This window comes from Candoia aspera, chromosome 14 (assembly GCF_035149785.1).
Source record: "Candoia aspera isolate rCanAsp1 chromosome 14, rCanAsp1.hap2, whole genome shotgun sequence".
Taxonomy (NCBI): Eukaryota; Metazoa; Chordata; class Lepidosauria; order Squamata; family Boidae; genus Candoia; species Candoia aspera.
The window spans coordinates 7411597-7431924 of record NC_086166.1 but is presented as its reverse complement, the minus strand read 5'-3'; the positions used below and the strand labels follow the sequence as shown (position 1 = coordinate 7431924).

The window sequence follows — 20328 nt, the reverse complement described above, 5'->3', positions numbered from 1 at the left end:
GGTTGTCTATGAACCAGGCTACTGAGGGTTGTTCTACGTTGGACCAAGGAAAGACTGATTACTCCATTGGAGTGATGGTCAGCAAGCTAAACTCACAAGTTTTGGCATGGGATTCAAGCAGATGATGGAAGAGAAACAAATATGCTTGGCAAGACTGAGAGAAACAGAAGGGGAAAAGAATGGATAAGATGGGTGGTATTAAAAAAATACCTGGAATGTCCTTGGGAGTAAAAGCTGTTATTGGAGAAAATTCAAGAGGACAGGTGTATGTCTATTTAGACACTGAGTCAACCCGGTATCTGACCAACACAACATATACCCATCTCCCTCGATGTTGCATTCTAAGGCTTAGTTTTGAGTCCTCTGATTTAAGTCCTTTAATACATCACTGTCTGGGGAAAGAAGTCAGTCCCTTAGTATGCTGTAGTATACTTCATTTGTCTTTGTTCCCTAGGACCATCCTGAGCAAGGGGTACTGTTTCTTGTGCGAGGGTTGCTCAATGTTATCCAGGATTACACTTGGGAAGATAACAGTGATGACAAAATCAAAATTTACACCAGTGTGGTGCATCTTCTGTCTGCCATGAGTCAGGAGACCTACATCTATCACATAGACAAAGGTGAGAAGGGAGGCAGAGCAGGCGGATGGTGGGGGAAGTTAGCTCCTCCGCTAGGCTTATTTCAAATTTTATTTTGTATCCGGTTGGCCTTGCAAGTTCTTATTTACCTCCCTCCCTGTATTTAATCTTGTTTCCTCAGTTGAATCTAATGATACCTTGTATGGTGGAGACACTAAATTTTTGGCAGAAACAAGCAGGCTGTGTGAAACAGTGATAAACCAAATCTTAGAGCATCTGAAGAACCTTGGAAAGGATGAGGTGAGGAGCAGCTTCACAGCATCAGTGAAATGAAGCGTTTGGAGCTTCGTACTGAAAAATAGCGTTTTTCCCTGCTTGCTTCTCTGCTCTAACCCAACACGGTACCCTGATTTGTGTGTTGTTTAATCAGAATCTCTTATCTGTAGGACTTGATTAAGCCATGCTATGAGCCTTGGTACTGTAGGATACGGATAGTTCTAAAGGGTTCATCGACTTTCTCTCGCTGTATAAGGCTGTGTTTCCCAGCCTTGGCAGCTCCCAGTGGTGTGGACTTCAAATCCCAGAGTTCCACTGCCAGCATGATCATTGATGAGAATTCTGGGAATTGAAGTCCACATGCCTAGAAGTTGCCCCAGCTGGGAAAGCTGGTATAAGGGAGGTCTGTGTTTGAACAGATTTCTGGATTTTCCTGGCGCCACAGTGTCTGTGGATACAGTATGTCTCCCTTAGAAACCTCCTCCCTGCAAAGCTTTCAGCCTGTGTGTTTACAAGACATTTTGTTTGTTCGTTCGTTTAGTTTATATGACTACCAACTGAGTAACCAACAGTATTAATCTTATAAAAAATACAGGAGTGATAAAAATCCATCAAAGCAGCAGGAACTCACATAACACTGATAGCACCAGGCACACTAATTCACATAACCCATATTGACACATAGAGTACCCTGGCCCAGTGCCTGAGGGAAGAGCCACACCTTCAGGGCCTTCCTTTGGCCAGTAGGACCAGGACCTCACAGTAGGACACAGGCCATGCTTCCTGCATCCTGCAGGTTGGCACTGTTTAGATGGACCCAGAACATGCCAATCCTGTGATCTTGTTGAGTGGGTAGAGATAATTGGAGATAGGCAGTCCCTCAAAGTCCTGGTCCTGTGCTTTATAGGTGACAACTGGCAGCTTGAATTGCACCAAGAAACTGTACGGGGAGCAGTGCAGCTTGCACTGTACTGGTTTGATATGGGCGTACCAAGGTGCACCCAGAACTACCTGCATAGCTGCAATCTCGACCGGCTGTAACTTCCGAATGGTCCCGTGTAGAGCACATTGCAGTAATCGAGGTGACTGCATTTTGGCAGTGATACTGCATTTCCTGTCCCTCCTTGCTTCCCTGGTTAACTCACACCCTGAGCAACGGTTAAGGCTGGCTGACTTTAAAGAGGGCTCCAGTGAAGTATGAAACACATTGATCGATGTGGCAGGTCAACCGTGATCGCTCACCGACTCCCAAAGAAATAATTTTTTGATTGATGTCACAGCTTGAGGAGATGGCTGGTAACAGCCTCTCCGCTGTGGACTTCCTGGTTCCTTTCCGAGCTTCGTCCAGGGAGAAGCACATCTCAACAAAGGGAAGGCTCAGAAAGAGTACTCAGTCTTCCACATGGGTGCTAGGTTGAGCAGGCCATGGCATTCCCCCAAAGTTTGGCCAGTTTGATGGCAGGGGCTGGCAGCTGGTCCCTCCCCAGCGTTTTATACTTTGACTTATGTTACCCTCAGCCAGGATGCCCAATGGCAAGAGATTGTGGAAGGTGTGTTAACAGACATCTGAAGGACAGCGGATAGCCGACCTTCCTGCTAGGGTGTCATTTTCATGACATACACTGAAGTTTATGGAGAAAAAAAAAAAAGTTAAAGTATGAAAACATACACCTGATTTGTACCAAGCCAGACCACTGGGTCTTGTAACTTGGTCATGTCCTCTGTGGCTGGTATTGGTTCTCCAAAGATTGGTCAGACATGCTTTTCTTAGTTCCTTTCCAAATGGGTATCGAATGGGGGTGGGGGTATCCTCTGTCCCCTCCGGTAATTTGCACAATTCTGCATATTTCACAGCTGCCCCCTAATAAATCTTTCTCCCTATAATTGGCAGACTCTAAAGCGCCAGAGTCACCTGGCGCTCTGCTTCTTCAACAGCCTCGTGGCCCATGCAGATCTGCGGAACAACAAACTCAACCAGCTTGCGGTCAACCTGTGGAACCTGGCTCAGAAACATGGCTTTGCCGACACCAAAACCATGGTAAGGAGGGACAGAACACAACTGCCCTCTGAGGTGGTGGTGGTGGCTGCGGCAGTGGTGGTGGTGGTGATGGAAGGCCAATCTGTTTAGTTCATAAAAATCGCCCTTCACTTGACAGAAGGAGCTTTTTCATCTGCGTAGCCTTTCATCTGATCCAGCTGTCAAGTTTTGTTGTTTAAAAAGAAATCTGGGTAATAATTTCATGCCTGAATCACTGGACCTTAAAAACACCCTTTAGGCTGATGCAGAGATGCGTAACAATTCAACTTTCACTGTGTGTGTGTGTGTTTTTTTCCCCCTTTTCTAGGTCAAAACCTTGGAATACATCAAGCTGCAAAGCAAGCATCCCGGACTGAGCCACTTTACCGAGCTGGCGCACAGGCTTCCTTTGCAGTCAAGGACCTAATGAATGTGGATTCATGCAGTTATGTCTGTGAAAACATTAGCAATCCAAGCCCTTTAAACTCCAAGCTGCCTCACAGGGTATTAGTCGGAGTTCAATATCTTCTCATTTTAAAGCGCCCCTTGGTGCATGGTTGATTTATTTGGTTGGAGAACAGAAGGTAAATTTTCCTGGTGGTGCATTTTTTTTTAATAAATGTGGCTTTGTTTCCCCCTGCACAGCTGTTAATCATTAAAAGTTGACTTTAATGCTAATGTTGGGTCAGTGAAATGTTATCTTAATCATCGCAGAGTGGAAAAATAACTTTTAAATCCAAATTTGGCAGACTTGCAAAGAAAAGAAAGATGATGCTTTGTGTGGAGAGGGTGAGGGAGACAGGCAGAACTTACTTCAAGAAATGGATAAACTAGAATTATTTTATATCTTTAAAGTATATGTTTTGAAACCACCTATTTGAGTAATCATGATTGAGAGAACGTAAATATTTGTGATAGACCTTGTGAGGTACTGGAAATTTATGTGTTCACAGTACCGATCAGTTAATTCACAACACTTAAAATGCATTTAAAAAGCTCTAATTAAGGATAGGAGGCATTTATATTATGTTAATATAAGTGTTAATCTTTCTAAGCAGTCCTGAGCTGGCTATTTTTTAATCATTATGCATAGCTACTATGATGCAGTCTTCATCTGCTTTTTAATTTGTAATTGCCAGGGAGTGAATGAAGAGTTTTTGCCTTTAAATTGCTAGATGATGTAATCCTTTGAGAACAAGGGAAGCAGCCTTTTAAAACAGAGAAAAATATGCATGTTAGCTCAGTGCCACCATTCAAAGTAAAAATGAAGAAGTCCCTAATGGCAGGAGTTGGCGTTCGAAATAAGCAGGGATGTAGTTCATCTCAGGTTTAACCCTGATTTTGTATAAATGTGAAGGCTGGTTTGAGGAAGGATCTGAAGGAAAAGGGATGTCACACAAACTGTTTGAAGTGAGGGAAGGGGGTTCAGAGAAGAAAAGAAGAATAAATGAGGTTGTGAGAGTAAAGGATGTTCAGATGGCTGAGAATGGTAAGACTGGAAAAGAGATGACAGGGAGAATCCAGGACCGAAAAGACAGGGTGGGCAAACACTGCAGAGAACTTCAGGGAGAACAAGGGATTTATGCTACAAAAATAACACTGGAACATTTTTTTGGTCTGGCCCCTGAACACTAGGCCAACTGAGAGCCCCCCACGTTTTCAGGGGGCAAGCAGTAGGCTGTGGTGCGCTACGACAGAGGATTCTGCAACAGAAAAGTAGCCAAGGTGAACGTCTTCCCTATGAGGGAATCATCATTTTTTTTTTTAAATTTAGATCAGTGTTTTTCACACTTGGCAACTTATTGATGTGTGGACTTCAACTCCCAGAATTCCCTGGCCAGCCGGGGAACTCTGGGACTTGAAGTCCACACATCAATAACTTGCCAGGTTTGAAAAACACTGATTTCGTTGACATGGCTGCCCACTCAAATATGCGACTCTGGGTGGTTTAACAAAATACCAGTACAGATAACGAACAATTTATAAAACAGCACAAATAGCCCAACTGTGGAGGGCTTCATAGACAATAACCAGCAGCTCCCAGTGGGAGCCAGTGAAGCTTGTAAAATAGAGGTTTTATATGGGCATACTTGGGCACACCCATATGCACTGGTGCATTCTGGACCAGCTGTAACTTCTTGGTGGTCTTCAAGGGTGGCCCTGTGCATAGACGTATCTTGGCCAAGCATAAAGCTTATAATCTCCACTGTAGATACAAGGACATTTACTTCGAGATACCACTCGAGAAAGATGGATTGTAGAAAAAATTTAATAAAACCGATATAACATTAAAATAACAAGATGGCTTTTCTTCCCTGGACATAGTCCCTGTACGACAGAGGAGCACGGAACTGATGCCCGGACTGTAAATTAATACAGTCATTTGCCCGTGTGTATCTTTCCCTGAACCTGCCCCCTGTTGAATTTCAAAAAGGGTTATTTTGGAGAACCCAGTTACATCGCTAGCACAAGCCACCCGTCATTCAATTAACACTAACTTGGGTAAGCAATGGGGATGTTAAATCAGTTGGAATTTATCTGTACATGTAAGCAAGGGCACAGCCTTGAAATAGCATAGCCCAGGGCTTCTCAACCTTGGCAGCTTGAAGATGTGTGGACTTCAACTCCCAGAATTCCCCAGCCAGCATGGCTGGCTGGGGAATTCTGGGAGTTGAAGTCCACACATCTTCCAACTGCCATGGATGAGGAACTCTGGTGTAGCCTTTGCTAACTTGATGTGCAGAATGCATGGCCACATGAGCTAGTAAATCTTGATACTTCACCTCCCAGAGCAGATTGAAAATATTCTCAGAATAGCCTCCCTGAGGCCAAGAGAACAAATCTGCATGGGTGTATCATATATGGTCTTGGTGGGCAAGGCTGTTGGTCAGAGGCTGCATTTTAATTTCCCCCCATCCTTAAACAGGTCACGGGGAGATTTTACTTACTTATTAATAGATCTGTATCTCACTTTATGTACACTGCTTTGAGTTGTATAAAAATTATAGTCCCCCCTCCTCTTTTTCCCCTTGAGAACAACCCTGTGAGGTGGGTTGGGCTGAAAGGGAGGGACTAGCCCCAAATCACCCAATCGGCTTTGATGGCTACGGGAAGACTAGAACGGACCTTCGTCACTAGACCAAGCTGACCGTGATGGGATTGGGGGTGCCAGGGCTGGTAGGGAAACTAGGCTTAATAGGCCTTAACATACCTTTTGGAGTGGGGTGGGGGGGAGTTGTTGTTCGTTTTGCATCTGGAGCAGAAAAAAAAAACTGAACAAACTACACATTCTGTCCACAAGGCTGCAGAAAATGGGACTGCGGGCGACCTGCGAACCTCTGAACCTGGAGCTAAACTATGCTGCTTGCCTGCCCCTTATTTAGCTACACTGTGGAACGATTCAACAGCTCAACGGCCCATCCCAAACTCATCACAAGTGGACCCTTAACTGGCCAAACAGCAGTTCAATACAAATATACATGCCTATACGCACACTAGCAATATCTGGTGACCTCAAGTATTTGTAGAGGCCATCTCTCACCTGTCTGAGAACAGCATCTGAGTCAAAGTCCAGGGTCATTTTCTTGCCACAGGTGAAAAATATTGAACCCCCAACCTCTTTGGGCAATTCGTTCTCCCCAACATGTCAGTCTTCAAATTTAATAGATTTTGAAGCGTATTTGTCTATGTGTACATGGCTTGGAGTAGTGGGCTGGAACCCCAGGCCAATACCTCGATGGTGCTTAAAAGCGACGGCTTTCTCGAATTCTGCCTATAGGTTATGTTGCAGTTTTTGCTCTCTGCTGCGTTCCAGAGCCATATTCGATTTGGTAGCATTTGCTGGAGAACTCTGAGCCGATGCCAAGCCTTTTTTAAATCCACCCAGCAATCTGAGAAATGTTGCCTTTTGCTCCGAAGTTCCAAATGTCGCTGTGCTCCACTGGCCAAAATGGTTGTCCTGAAGAGCAAAGAGAAAGGTTTAGCAGGCTCTATGTGGCTAAATTCTCTTAAAAGTAAGAAGAGTTAGACCAGTGTTTCTCAACCTTGGCAACTTTAAGAAGTATGGACTTCAACTCCCAGAATTCCCCAGCCAGCCTTGCTATCTGGGGAATTCTGAGAGTTGAAGTCTACAAGTCTTATAGTTGCCAAGGTTGAGAAACATCAATTTAGACATTCGGCAACCATCAATGGACCAGTGACAGCCCAGAGTCCTGGTCTCTGTCCACACACCTCACTTTCTCCATTTTCATTCAGCTGGAAATAACAGTCAATCATGAAAAGAAAAAAAATAATCTAATTAAAAGTTCCAGTGACAGCAAGGCCCAGACGCTCCTGCTGTTTATGTTCCATAGTAAATAGGAAGGGTTGTTTTTGCACCAAGACATCCCAACTAATTCTCCTAAGGAAATAGAGGGGAGGGGGGAAATACCACTTTTCAGGATCGATGACGAGAACTACAGTTTGCCGGAGGTCAGACACTACTGATCTGCTTTCACTCTGCTTTCACTCTAGGGCAGTGATTCTCAACTGTGGCAACTTTAAGATGTGTGGACTTCAACTCCCAGAATTCCCCAGCCAGCATGGCTGGCTGGGGAATTCTGGGAGTTCAAGTCCACACATCTTAAAGTTGCCACAGTTGAGAAACACTGCTCTAGGGGCTGGACTAATTTGCCCTGTGACATGAGCTCAGGTTCCCAATCAGACCAGAGATTGGTGGATCAAGTCACGGGTGAAACTAACATGTTAAGCTGATAGAGCTGCCAAACAGCTTGACCCAAACTGACCAGACCCAAAAGGTGCACACTCATCAGTTCTTCCTTGACAGTCTTGGTTTTGCCAGATTCCCGGTCAATCTCTTCTTGGAGCGCTTGCCGTCTCACCTGGAGCAAGAAAGAATGGATTTGATTTTGGTGCTCCTGGGGAAAAACCTGAGTAAACTTGGAGAGAGAAGCTGCTAAGGAGTGACCATGAGGGTCCTTTAGGGAACATTTCTTTCTGACCCAGAATAAAGTGCCAGCTTTTAAAAATCCCTTCCCATGCGTGCAATACAAGCGCACCACGCAGTGACGTAACTGAAGGTTGAGGGGATCTCCATGAAGATAAAATTAAGAAAAGCTGCACTGGCGTAACATGCAACCCTTTTGTGGTTTATAACAGCACTTGTGAAGACAAAACTGTTTGTTTACATACAGTTGTTTGCTGACTAATGAATCTTTTTCTATTTTAATTCATTCAATCGCGTCCAATTCTTGGAGACCGCCTGGACAAGTCCCTGCAGTTTTCTTGGCAAGGTTTTTTGGAAGTGGTTTGCCCTTGCCTCTTTCCTAGGGCTGAGAGGAAGTGACTGGCTAAAGGTCACCCAGCTGGCTTTGTGTCCAAGGCAGGACTAGAACTCTCGGTCTCCCAGTTTCTAGCACGGTGCCTTAACCATGACACCAAACTGGCTCTCTGTAATGAATCCAGGCAGCTCTAAATATGTGAGAACGCAAAGGAAAGGAAATGCATACTAAGCCTGCCTGGTTTTTTGAGACTTGTGGACATTCACACAGCTCATCATGCACCACTTCCCAAAATTCCCTGCCGTACAAAAGTCTCAACACAGCTTGAGCACTGTGCATCCAGAGGGCAAGACCAGAAGTGGGGGGACATCCTGTGTCTCCTCTTTGCATCAAAACCAGCCCTCATCTGACAAGTGCTGTCATAACGAGATCCCAACACAGCCCTAAGATAAGAAATGATTATACCTTGTCTATGTTCACTTCATCACAGTTTCCTTTTTTGAACGCCACCAGTTTTACTTCATCTTCTGTTTCCTGTTTTTTTTTTTTTAAAAAAAAGACACAATGCCGCTGAAACCTCTTCATGGTTGAGTATAGTAGGGTAAAACCTCATTGTAATTCTCCCCAATGTCATGTTCACCGTTGCGGTGTTCATACATCGTAACGGTTTACTTGCCAAGGTGCTGATACGTGTCCTGGCTGGGAGGGTGCTGCTGAGAGCCTTGTACATGAGACGTGCTGGACCGTGCCAGGAGGAATGTGTTTGGGCTATCTCTTAAATGTCAAGGTCTTTTTAACCGTTGATCAGCAGAGCTCGTTAGGAGCACCTGGGAATGTGGGGTTGTACTGTATGCGAAGGAGGGGGTGGGCTGATGTTGGAAACGATGATATTTAGTTTGAGCTTAGGCGCGCTTTTCTCATTCTCAGCTTTTTACCTGTTTGCACTCTTTTCTAAATAAACCCAGAACCTGAATTGTGATTTTGAGTCTGAGAGTTTTATTTGGTTTAAGGCAATCATCACATAAAGCTGAGAATCATTACTTTAACTTAGCCTCGCACCCTTTACCGGAAAATTTCCTTGCGAAAGGGGGACTAGCGATAGCAGAAGGGGGAAAGGATCCTACGGAGTTCGAGGAGGAAACGGGACAACTTCCAGAGTCAATGTTCCCGAGCAGGGACCCGAGCCCCGTCCCAACCCACCCTACACCCCAGTCGGGGGATTCCAACTCTACCACGGGATCGAAAAAACCCCTGGCAGACGAGGTGATGGGACAGCAACAATTTTTATGGGATGCCCTGATGGACCCCCGGCCCGGCACATCACGCTCCACCTGGAAGCTCCGCTGGTCCGATACTCCGAGGGGGGTGCGCCCAGATGTGTCGGGGAGCCCACTACCTGAGGGGCCGGGGCTGGAGGACTCCGCCACACTGGATAGGATCAGGGTCCTGGAATCCAAAATCGAATCGATGAAGCACGTCTTGTGCTCTATGTCGGCTGCCTTTGGCGACCTGGTGAAAATTGTCCGAGGTCCGGGAGGGAGCGGGCCGCCTAGCCTCCCGCCCTCACTGTCGCAGACTGCTGAAAGGAGAAGCCAACCACGAGACTTTCCATCAGGTCCGCGAGGGTCCACTCCCGTTGGGGGCGCCCTACTCGTCCATCAGCTGGGGTCCCACAGCTTGCAGGCACTCCCCGGGATTTCCCGGTGAAGTTTGATGGTGACCCCGCTAACCTCTCTTTCTTTCTCACCAATGCCGCCAGTTACATGAAACGCCATGGCCACCTCTTTACTTCAGAGGAAGAAAAGATCTCGGCAGTGGCCACGAAATTGAAGGGCAGGGCGGCTGACTGGTATGTACAGCTGGCAGAGATTGAAGCGCCAGCCCTGGCCACTTTCGATGCCTTTTTGGCTGTGCTGAAGCGCTATTTTGAAGATCCCTTGGCTAAGGAAAGGGCTAAGGACGCTCTTAAAGAACTAGTCCAAGGGCAGAAGCCGGTGGCTGATTATGCTCTTGAGTTCAAGGTTTTGGCGGGCAAAGTTCCTGAGTGGTCCGAGGCCACCTTGATTCATCGTTTTAAGGATGGCCTCAATCGCGAAGTCCTGTGCTGGGTGCTTGGGCGAGACGATCCAAACTCTTTACATGACTGGATTTGCCTCGCTGGTAAAGCTGAACATGCCCAGCGCAACTTCATGATGGCCACCAAAGAAGACAAGCCTGCCCCCACTACCCGAGTGCCGTTTCAACCATCACCCTCGAGATGGGATATAGAGAAACAACGTCACTTTGTCCGGGGACAATGCATCACATGTGGAAAACCGGGTCACCGCGCCGTCGACTGCCCTAAAGCTAAGGCACCAGATCGCTCGTCCAAGGTACCACAAAAGCCAAGAAACCCCTCAACCCCCCTCGCAGATTGACAGCAGCAATGGCTACTGCAGACGATGATGTCTACACTCCGGGGGACGATTTAACTGCCCTCGACCAACTGGCGGAAAACGTTTTCCACCTGCCTTAACCGGCGCCGCGGGGCAGGTGGTAGAATCCGGGCGCAGTTCTGAAATAATGAGTGCTGATTGCCCTATCCTCGTGGTCAAAATTGAATTGGGATTTCAATCCAAGTCCGTCGAGGTCTGGGCTTTACTGGACCCCGGTTGTTCCAGATGTTTAATCCATCCTGACTTAGTCAAGGAATTGGATTTGCCTTGCTTCCCTCTTCCTAAGCCGCTGCTATTCCAGCAGCTTGATGGCTCCACAGCGGGGAGGGGGGGGCTGCCACACATTTTACTGGGGAAGTCGCTTTGCGTATGGGCTCCCATTTCGAACTCCTGCACTTCATCGTCACACCGGTGGGGAATCCTTTAGTTGTGTTGGGGATTCCTTGGTTCACCACTCATAATCCTTACATCAATTGGCGGTCCCGATCTATTACCTTTGAGGATGGCTTCTATCAAGCTCCTCTTTTGGGACGTTCCATGCCTATGACGGCGGGACGGGCAGAAATTGTACATCCTGTGGCTTCTCCATCCCCCTTAGAGGGTCTTCCGCCTATTTACTCAGACTTTGCTGATGTTTTTGGGGAGGAGGAGGTTGACCAATTGCCGCCCCACCGTAAAACGGACTGTTCTATTGAGCTTCTGCCTGACGTTCCTTTGCCAAAGCCGAAGATTTACCCTATAACTAAAAAGGAGCTCACCGCCTTGCGGGAGTTCATTGATAAAAATCTGGCCCGCGGCTTCATTGAACCGGCGAATTCGCCTGTTGGGGCCCCTGTTTTGTTCCGGGAGAAGAAGGATGGCACCCTCAGACTTTGCACGGACTACCGAGGGTTAAATTCTGCATCCCTCTCCAACAAGTACCCTCTGCCTCTCGTCAAAGACATGCTCGCACATCTGTCCACCGGCAGAGTTTTCTCAAAGTTGGACCTCCGCGAAGCTTATTATCGCATTCGCATTTGGGAGGGGGATGAATGGAAGACGGCTTTTAATTGCCCATTGGGTTCTTTCCAGTATAAGGTTCTCCCTTTTGGTCTGGCAAGGGCTCCAGGGGTGTTCATGCAGCTCATCAATGAGGTTTTACATGACCACTTGTTTAAGGGGGGTTTGGTATATTTGGATGATGTTCTCATTTATACTAAGTCTTTAGCAGAGCACGAGCGTCTTCTTAAACAAGTGCTCACCAAGCTTCGCAATGCCAAGCTTTATGCTAAGCTCTCTAAATGTGAATTCCATAAGTCTCGCTTGGATTACCTTGGTTACAGGATTTCCGACAAGGGCATTGAAATGGATCCTGTTAAGGTTTAAGCTGTGCTTACCTGGGAACGGCCTCGAACCCGGCGCCAACTTCAAAGTTTCCTGGGGTTCACCAATTTTTATAGATCCTTTGTCAGGGGCTTCGCGGAGATTGCTCTGCCCCTAACAGATTTATTGCGCACGAAGGGGGTGGGAGAAACTCACAAGGTTAATAATCCGGGGGCCGTGCTCAATTGGACTCCTGCACGTCAGGCTGCTTTTGATCGGTTGAAGGCTCTTTTTACTGAAGAGCCCATCCTTTCCCACCCTAACCCAGACCTTCCGTTCGTGGTTCAGGTCGATGCCTCTGATGCGCTATTTTGTTGCAAAGGGATTCAACTGGGCTTTTGAAGCCTTGTGCCTATCTTTCTCGAAAGTTTTCTGAAACGGAGAGGTGCTGGCATGTTTGGGAGAAGGAGGCTTTTGCTGTTAAAGCTGCCCTGGAGGCTTGGAGGCACCTCTTGGAGGGGGCTTCTTCCCCTTTCGAGGTTTGGACGGATCACCGCAACCTCGAAGCACTCCGTACACCCAGACACCTCAGCCCTAAGCAAATTCGTTGGGCTCAATTTTTCAGCCGTTTTAATTTCCAACTTAAATTTATCCCTGGGAAAAAGAATTTTTTGGCTGATGCCCTTTCCAGACTGCCCCAAGATGAGGGCCCGGTTTCCGACGTCATTGGCACTGTCCTCTCGGGGCTGCAACTAGGTCTAGTGGCTGTCACGCGAAGCAGCACTAGGGGCCAGCAGTCGTCTTGTCTCCGATTTCGCTGCTCCGCTCTCGGGGTCGCAAGCCACCTCCACTGTCGGGTGGATTGCGCTCAACGTTTATTTCTGTGTTGCGGTCTGACCCCTGGGTTCTTGCTAACCCTGACAAGGTGTCCATTGAGCACGACCTCGCCTGGGTTGAGGGATGTCTGTATGTACCTGACTCTCAACGTTCTGCTATACTTGCTCGTTCCCATGACAGTAAGCAGGCTGGGCACTTTGGTTTTCTTAAGTCCCTCCATTTGGTCCGGAGGCAATTCTGGTGGCCCACCCTCCGGAAGGATGTCAAAGCCTATGTGGCTTCCTGCCCTGTTTGTGCTATGTCCAAACGTTCTGCTGGAAAACCGCAGGGGCTTTTGCAGCCTGTGGCTCACCCTTGGGAAGTCATCTCTATGGATTTTATTGTGGACCTGCCCCCCAGTCAAAAGAAGACTGTCATTTGGGTAGTCAAGGACGATTTTTCTAAGCAAGCTCATTTTGTTCCCTGCGCTTCCATACCCTCAGCGCAACAGCTGGCTAAGCTTTTCTTGGTTTATGTATACCGTCCACACGGCTGCCCCTCCCATTTGGTGACCGATAGGGGCACACAATTTACCTCCAGGTTTTGGCGGGCTTTTTTGAAGCTGACTGGCACTGAGCAGGCCTTGTCAACCTCTTGGCATCCCCAGACGGACGGCTCTACTGAGGTCCTTAATGCCACATTGGAACAATTTCTTCGCTCGTACATCAACTATCACCAGGATGATTGGGTTGACTTGCTCCCTTTCGCTGAGGTTGCTTACAATAGTGCTGTTCACCAGAGCACTGGGCAAACACCTTTTCGTGTTGTTTCTGGTAGGGATTTTGTTCGCATTCCGGAATTTCCCCAACCTCCCACTCCGGCTATTGCCGCATGTGATTGGGGCTCTAAGCTGGCTGATTCCTGGCCCGTTATTCAAGCCGCTCTTCGAGAGGCTCAAGCCGCATATAAACTCCACGCTGATAAGCAACGACGCCGACAGCCTGCTTTTAAGGTGGGGGATTTGGTCTGTCTTTCTACGAGGTTTATAAAGTCTCCTCAGCCCTCTAAGAAACTGGCTCCTAAGTTTATTGGACCTTTTCCTATTACTGCAGTGCTCAATTCTGTCACTGTTCGGTTGGATTTGCCTCATAATTTGAAGCGCTTGCATCCTGTTTTTCACTGCAGCTTGCTCAAGCCTGCTCAGGACTCATCTTGCTGGCATCCACGTCCACCTCCCCCGCCACCAATCATGATTGATGGGCAGCAGCACTTCGAGGTTAAGGAGGTGCTCGACTCTCGCAGGCTTCGGGGATCTCTTCAGTACCTGGTCCACTGGAAGCACTTTCCCCATCCTGAATGGGTTGCTGCACGCGATGTTCTAGCTCCAGTTTTACTGCGTGATTTTCATGTTGCCTATCCTTCCAAGCCCTCTGCTTGATGAGGCGTGTTGTTTTTTTTGGGGGGCGGTATGTCATGTTCACCGTTGCGGTGTTCATACATCGTAACGGTTTACTTGCCAAGGTGCTGATACGTGTCCTGGCTGGGAAGATGCTGCTGAGAGCCTTGTACATGAGACGTGCTGGACCGTGCCAGGAGGAATGTGTTTGGGCTATCTCTTAAATGTCAAGGTCTTTTTAACCGTTGATCAGCAGAGCTCGTTAGGAGCACCTGGGAATGTGGGGTTGTACTGTATGCGAAGGAGGGGGTGGGCTGATGTTGGAAACGATGATATTTAGTTTGAGCTTAGGCGCGCTTTTCTCATTCTCAGCTTTTTACCTGTTTGCACTCTTTTCTAAATAAACCCAGAACCTGAATTGTGATTTTGAGTCTGAGAGTTTTATTTGGTTTAAGGCAATCATCACACCCAATCTGGTGTCATACTACATTTCCCATATGCCCTAGCAAACAGGATCCAGATCCTGTCCGGGCTGTTTACTCATAAGCAACACCTGAATTCCAAACGCTTTAGAACAGTGTTTCTCAACCTTGACAACTTTAAGAAGTGTGAACTTCAACTCCCAGCCAGCCATAAACTTACCCAGTTTCTCCATACACTGGATTTTGTTTCTGCCCGTTTAGAATCCACTCCATCTAAGTGTCTATATCCTTCAAATCAAAGGCAAGTGCTGGAGATCACCCATTTCACAGTGAGCTAAGAAAGAATACTGCGGCACAACCAGTCTTCTCTAAACTCATCCTCCTGCATTTGCTCCAGATTTTGGCTTTGTCTCCATTTTCAGTACGCAGCCCCATGATGCAATGGCATCAGAGGTGGGTGACTGCACACATCCAAACCATAAACTGGCAAAGCGTGTTTAATTAGAAAATGCATCCCTGCAATAAAACTATCCTGTCTTGCAAAAGGAAAACTATATAGATGGAAACCACCACAAAGTTGTCTGGTTTACCTGTGAGGTAAACTCTCAATCTACCTGATAGAGCTGTGGTAAGGACAACACAGTCTGGATAGTGTAGTCAGGGCTTTATATAGTCTATGGAACCTGTTGGACTAAAGACCAACAGTCTATCTAACCCAGCTGTCGGTTCCTACAGAGCTGTGGAAGAGGTTGCTGACTTAGCTCCCTATTAGGGGTTTCCTTCTGGGCGACCTAGCGCTGGGACATGAATGCAGTTGGGGGTCTTTGCTTAAGTATCCTGCCAGGACTGGGGGAAAGATGCAGCTCTCAGGATTAGAAGCCACTGATGGTTTGATCTTGTATTAATGTATCTCATCCCCTTTAAAACCATTCCTAACAGAACCACCTACTACTATTATTTTAAGCCATGCTTTAGTCCCATGGAAATTAGCACAGTAAAGTGCTAATTTAGTTCCGATTCAGCCCATAAATAAAAGACTTGCCAACTGCCCTCTCCATGCCAAATGTACCTTGGGTGCCTTTTTCGTCTTCGCTTTCTTCCAACTCGCCTCCCGGTCACTATCTTGAGAGCTTCCGGTTTCCGGATTCTTCGTCTTTTTCTTGATCTGCCATTCTTGGCTGTCCTCAGACCTGTCCCGGCCATTCCTCACCACGCAATCTGGTTCCACATCGGCCTTTTTTGCTTTCTTTCTCTTTTCCTTCCCTCCTGGCGCTCTCACCTTTGACAAGACATCTTGGCCATCTTCTGACAAATGGCCTACATCTCCAGCTTCTCTTTTCTTCTTCTTTGCCAGCTTATTGACTTCTTTAGGAACCCTGCCAACCCCCAGCCCTTTCTGAGATGGGAATTTTAGGCAACATTCACTCCTAATGCTGCCGTGGTTTTCCTGATTCTTGGCTAAGGAGGAAAGGGAAGCTGTGTTTCCTTTCTTCAGCTTCTTCTTTTTCTTCTTGGTGGCTTCACTACCTGTTTCTGACCTACAGGCCAAAACCTCCTGCCACTGCAGGTGACCGTCCCAACTTTGGGCATCCTGTAACTTGCAGACACAGCTGGCAATGCCACTGCTGTTCTCTTGATAGCCCATGTAGTAGCCAAGTTGTTTCTTCTTGACAAGAACACTGTCACGCACAACCTTCCGACCAAGGGTTCTTCTCTTTTTCTGACTGGAAAACGACACTGCTTGGCAACCGAGATCCGAGATCTTTCCAGAGATCTGTTTCACAGACTCTTCACGGACAACACTATGTAAAACCAGAGAGCAAGTGGGGTTGTGTTTTCTTTTTTCCTTTTTCTTCTTCTTGCTTTTCATCATCAGTTCTTCATCTTGCCCCTCAAGAATATTCCTCTTGCGTTTCTTACTCACATGAAACTCAGTATCAGGCTCCCTTTCACCCAGAGCCTCACAATCTTGGACTCGTTTACAAGAAAGCTTTCGCTCTTCCTTTTTTTTGAACATCTTCAGTCTTTTCCTGGTGCCTCTTAGCAATTCGGAATCCGAGTTGCTTTCTAGTATCACAGGAGAGCTAGTACGTGCTTTCTTCTTTAATTCAGAGTTGCTCTGTTTATTTTTCTTCTTTGGATCTAGCCGTTCAGAACCCATTTCTTTTAGCAAGCGCTTCTTTTTGTTCGGCTTGACTTTTCTGGCTAAATCTGAGTAGCATCTTTCCTTGGTGCTTTCAATTATAACAACCTGGCCACAATTCAGATCGGTAGCTTTGTTCTTTTTCCTTGTGGTTTGTTCAGGATTCTTCATATTCTCCAGGACTTTTCTGGGGGGCAAAAAATCCACAAGAGATAGTGGTTCTACATACATGATTACCACAGAGGGGGACAGACCTCTGCTTACCAAGTAGTAAATTTATCACAGCCAGTACGCAAAGCCAATTATTTGTAACAGAATGCTAAACAGAGGCAAGTTTCTTTTCAATCTACATTTCTTATCCCAAAGGAAATTCAGGGGAATATTTTCCCCAGCCACAAGATAGGCTACTACAGGGACTGGCTTACCAAACAATTCTATGTATTCAGTAAATAACATCCCATTTAGCGTTCAGGTGGTGAAATACTGACCACAGCAGCCTTCCTGAGGTTTGATTTTCTATTCTGAGTCTTATCATCACAATGGTCCTGTGAAAAGTCAGCTTCATGGCTGAGTAAGGATTTGAACTTCCATCTCTCCATTGCCTTACTGCAATCTATACTTTAGTGATGATCAGAACCATAAAAATCATCCACAAAAGGCTGTGGAATCATGATGCCCCTCTGTTTGTCCCACCCAGAGCCTTTGTTTGGTTTTAATTTTTGAGAAAGGGCATAAAGGTTGTTTCAGTCTCTATTTTTCTTACTGTAGGCAGAAAGCAGAGCTAAAAATAGATTCCCTATTTTTATGATATGATTGTCCAGAGACTGCTCAACTTCAAATCTTCGACCAGTGATAAGGTGATGGGAGATGAAGTTCAGCAGCTTCTGGAGGTCCTCATCTTTGTATGTTAGCAAATAACATTTATAGAGCACGTATAACGGAATGACTATACTAGATAAACCACTAAAAACAGGATGCGCTTGCATGCATGCCTGAAATAAAGTGTAAGAAATACCAGAGTATTGCCTGGCTCTCTTTATAATATAGACATTAAAACAGAAAAAAATACACAATGGGTGAATGCATAAACATGTAGGCATTATCACTTAAGCTACTCAACCAAAATTCCAGGATAATGACACTTTTCAATCTACCTCATCAACTGTACCTTTATCTATTTAATCAACTGCATCAGGTTAGATGTCGCCAAAAAGAGAAACCATTGTTTAGAAAATGGTTGAGATGCTACGTGTACCTTCTTTCTCTAAAGAATTTTAAAGTAATGACTTCTGGATAATTCTGCAATTGTAGCAGCAGTCACTTTTGCCTTTGCAAAAATGGATGAGGCATCCTTCCGCAGAATTATGCAGCTTGTTTAGAGCCAGGTCTCATCCAGAAGAAAATGTAATTCTTCATTTAAGTGAAGTCTAAATTTAATACATCATCAGAGACTTTCCTTCCTAGAAATAGTTCAAATTGATTAAGTTTCCACTGGTAGCTTGTAATTAGGAAATATACGGGAACTTTTATGTTCTTGGAATGATAGATGTGAGATGAGAATTGGGATCTAGACTACATAGACCAAGGTTTCTCAACCAGGGTTCCGTGGCACCCCTTGGGTTCCTTGTGAGGTCACTAGGGGTTCCCTGGGAGATCACAATTTATTTAAAAAAATATTTCCAATTTGGGCAACTTCACATTAAAGAGGTAAGTTTCATCCTTTTATTCAGTTCAAGAACACTGTGAATGCATATAGACAGGCCTACCCATGAAACGAGTATAATCATTTTGTCACCTATATTTGAGCCTGAATGGGCAGGGGTTGCTTCCCCGAGGCCTGAAAAATATTTCAAGGGTTCCTCCAGGGTCAAAAGGTTGAGAAAGGATGACAGACATTTATCCTTAGAACTTCTGTTGCAAGATTAGTTCATCTCTCTGAAATAGTAATTACTTTCCTTGCAATATTTTCCAGTATATCAACCTTATAAAGAGCGGTGAGCTGCATCCAAGTTTTCTTTCATAGGAAGAAAGGAACATTTGAATCCGTCCATGGTGCGTATTAGGGCCAGGCAATCATTTTGCTGTCCCAAAAAGTGCTTTGGAGTTTAATGAAGCTTTAAGGCAGCTGTGTCTTTTCTTGGGTTTGCACAGCAGCTGCAGAGGGCAGCCATGGTGTGGTTCATTTAAGGTACTACTTTGGCACACCAAAGCATTGCTTGGAAATCAAAGCTGTGTGTTTATCTTATTCTTCCTCATCCAAGGAATGGCCTGTAGCACACCTAACTTTTTCATTTCTCTGTTCTTACCACAATCTTATTTCTTAGACCCTAGTTTGTGGCAAAGGACTTTTTAATTGTCATTTCCATCCCTAACCAATGGGGGAGATGGAAACCTCTTCTGAACAAAAGGGACTTGGCCAAAAAAAGTGAAGAAATAAACTGGATTCATGGATTATCACAAGGGATTGTCAGTTTCAGCCCTTCCCTTTCTGTTCAAGTCAGTTTCAAGGCTCTGGTTTAGATATGAAATTGACTCACCCTGAAAAGGAGAGAAATGGATTGCTATCTGTCTTGGTCAAAAAAAGGATTTTATTTTATTTTGTTTGCTGTCAAGTAGGAATCCAGGGATCAACTCCAAGAAATTGACAGGCAAAGATCCACCTGCCAATCTGCAAAGTGGAGACAGGAACATTAAGGGAGCTGAGGTGTCCAAGATGGGAAAAGCCAGATTCGGGCCCCATTTGACCTCTGAGCTCCCATGCTCTCCCAGCCCAGGTTCTTCTTCCAGGAAATAAATGAAGTGGGGGGACCCCATGTATGTCACCTTAAGCTCCCTAGAGCAATGCTTCTCAGGACCCCTTCCCACTTTTAAAAATTACGGACAACCCCCAAAGAGCTTTTGTTTGTATGGGTTAAATTTATCAGTGTTTACCATATTAAAAGAAGAATCTTCCCTGTTGGGGGAGATGGGCGGTGATATAAATTTAAATAATAAATAAATAATAAATTAAAATTAAAATTCACGCCGCTATAGCTTCCTGCAATTGTTGGATGGCATTTTAATACTGGATGATTTTTCAATGTAGTCTGGCAAATAATTTTGATTTTGGGGAGCCCTCGGGGGACCCCCAGGGGTCCTGGGACCACACTTTGGGAAACAGAGCCCTAAAGCACAGGCATGCTCGACCTGCAATGATCGTAAGGCAGTGCTACCGAGTGCAATCCCTGCAAGGCGGACTGCAACCTCCCCAGAAACTGTTGCTTTACGGACGCTGCAATTGTGAAAATGCACATGCCCAGAGACAGTCGCCCCCAAATGACCCCCTGCCAGACCCTCAAGCTTCTTCCCAACAGGTAGGGGGGTAAGGCCGGGAGCGTGCCCGCCCCACCCCTGTGAGACCCGGAGCAAAGTCTTGGGGAGACCTTCCCCAACCTGGCGCCCTCGAGACCAGCTTGACTCCGGCCGGCGGCGCTGCCCGCCCGCGGAAGATCAGCCGGACTCTCCAGCCCGGCGCCACCCTCCGCGCCATCCCTCCCGCCCGGAGCCGCCCCACTCACCGCTCGCCCCTTCGCACGCGACCGCGCAGCACCCCTCACTCACTTCCTCTTCCGCGGGCGGCGGGCCAGCGCTTCCCGGCTCGACCCGGAAGTGAAAATGCGGCGGG

General features: G+C 46.4%; 2 protein-coding genes across 3 annotated transcripts in view; one reads left to right on the top strand and one right to left on the bottom strand.

The window, feature by feature from the left end:
* Nucleotides 1-3549, top strand: part of VPS35L (VPS35 endosomal protein sorting factor like) — a 51525-nt gene extending 47976 nt beyond the window's left edge. For both annotated transcript variants that reach the window (XM_063315263.1, XM_063315264.1), the window contains 4 exons: nucleotides 455-620; nucleotides 760-878; nucleotides 2746-2892; nucleotides 3200-3549. In XM_063315263.1, coding sequence (XP_063171333.1) covers nucleotides 455-620; nucleotides 760-878; nucleotides 2746-2892; nucleotides 3200-3298 — 531 coding nt within the window. In that variant the 3' untranslated portion in view covers nucleotides 3299-3549. The remainder of the gene's footprint in view (nucleotides 1-454; nucleotides 621-759; nucleotides 879-2745; nucleotides 2893-3199) is intronic.
* A 2678-nt stretch (nucleotides 3550-6227) lies between these two features.
* KNOP1 (lysine rich nucleolar protein 1) lies at nucleotides 6228-17025 on the bottom strand. The gene is made up of 4 exons (XM_063314877.1): nucleotides 15591-17025; nucleotides 8616-8684; nucleotides 7656-7751; nucleotides 6228-6829 (listed from the first exon to the last, which is right to left on the bottom strand). Exons 1-4 carry the CDS (start codon nucleotides 16893-16895, stop codon nucleotides 6644-6646), a joined length of 1656 nt encoding a protein of 551 aa, XP_063170947.1. The 5' UTR covers nucleotides 16896-17025; the 3' UTR covers nucleotides 6228-6643.
* Between the last annotated feature and the right edge of the window lie 3303 nt (nucleotides 17026-20328).

Coding starts and splice junctions, on each gene's coding strand:
- KNOP1 (XM_063314877.1), bottom strand. CDS start 16,895: ATGTATGTAGAACCACTATCTCTTGTGGATTTTTTGCCCCCCAGAAAA. Junction 8,685..15,590: donor AGACGAAAAAGGCACCCAAG/GTACATTTGGCA, acceptor AAAAAAAAACAG/GAAACAGAAGATGAAGTAAA. Junction 7,752..8,615: donor ATGAAGTGAACATAGACAAG/GTATAATCATTT, acceptor TTCTTGCTCCAG/GTGAGACGGCAAGCGCTCCA.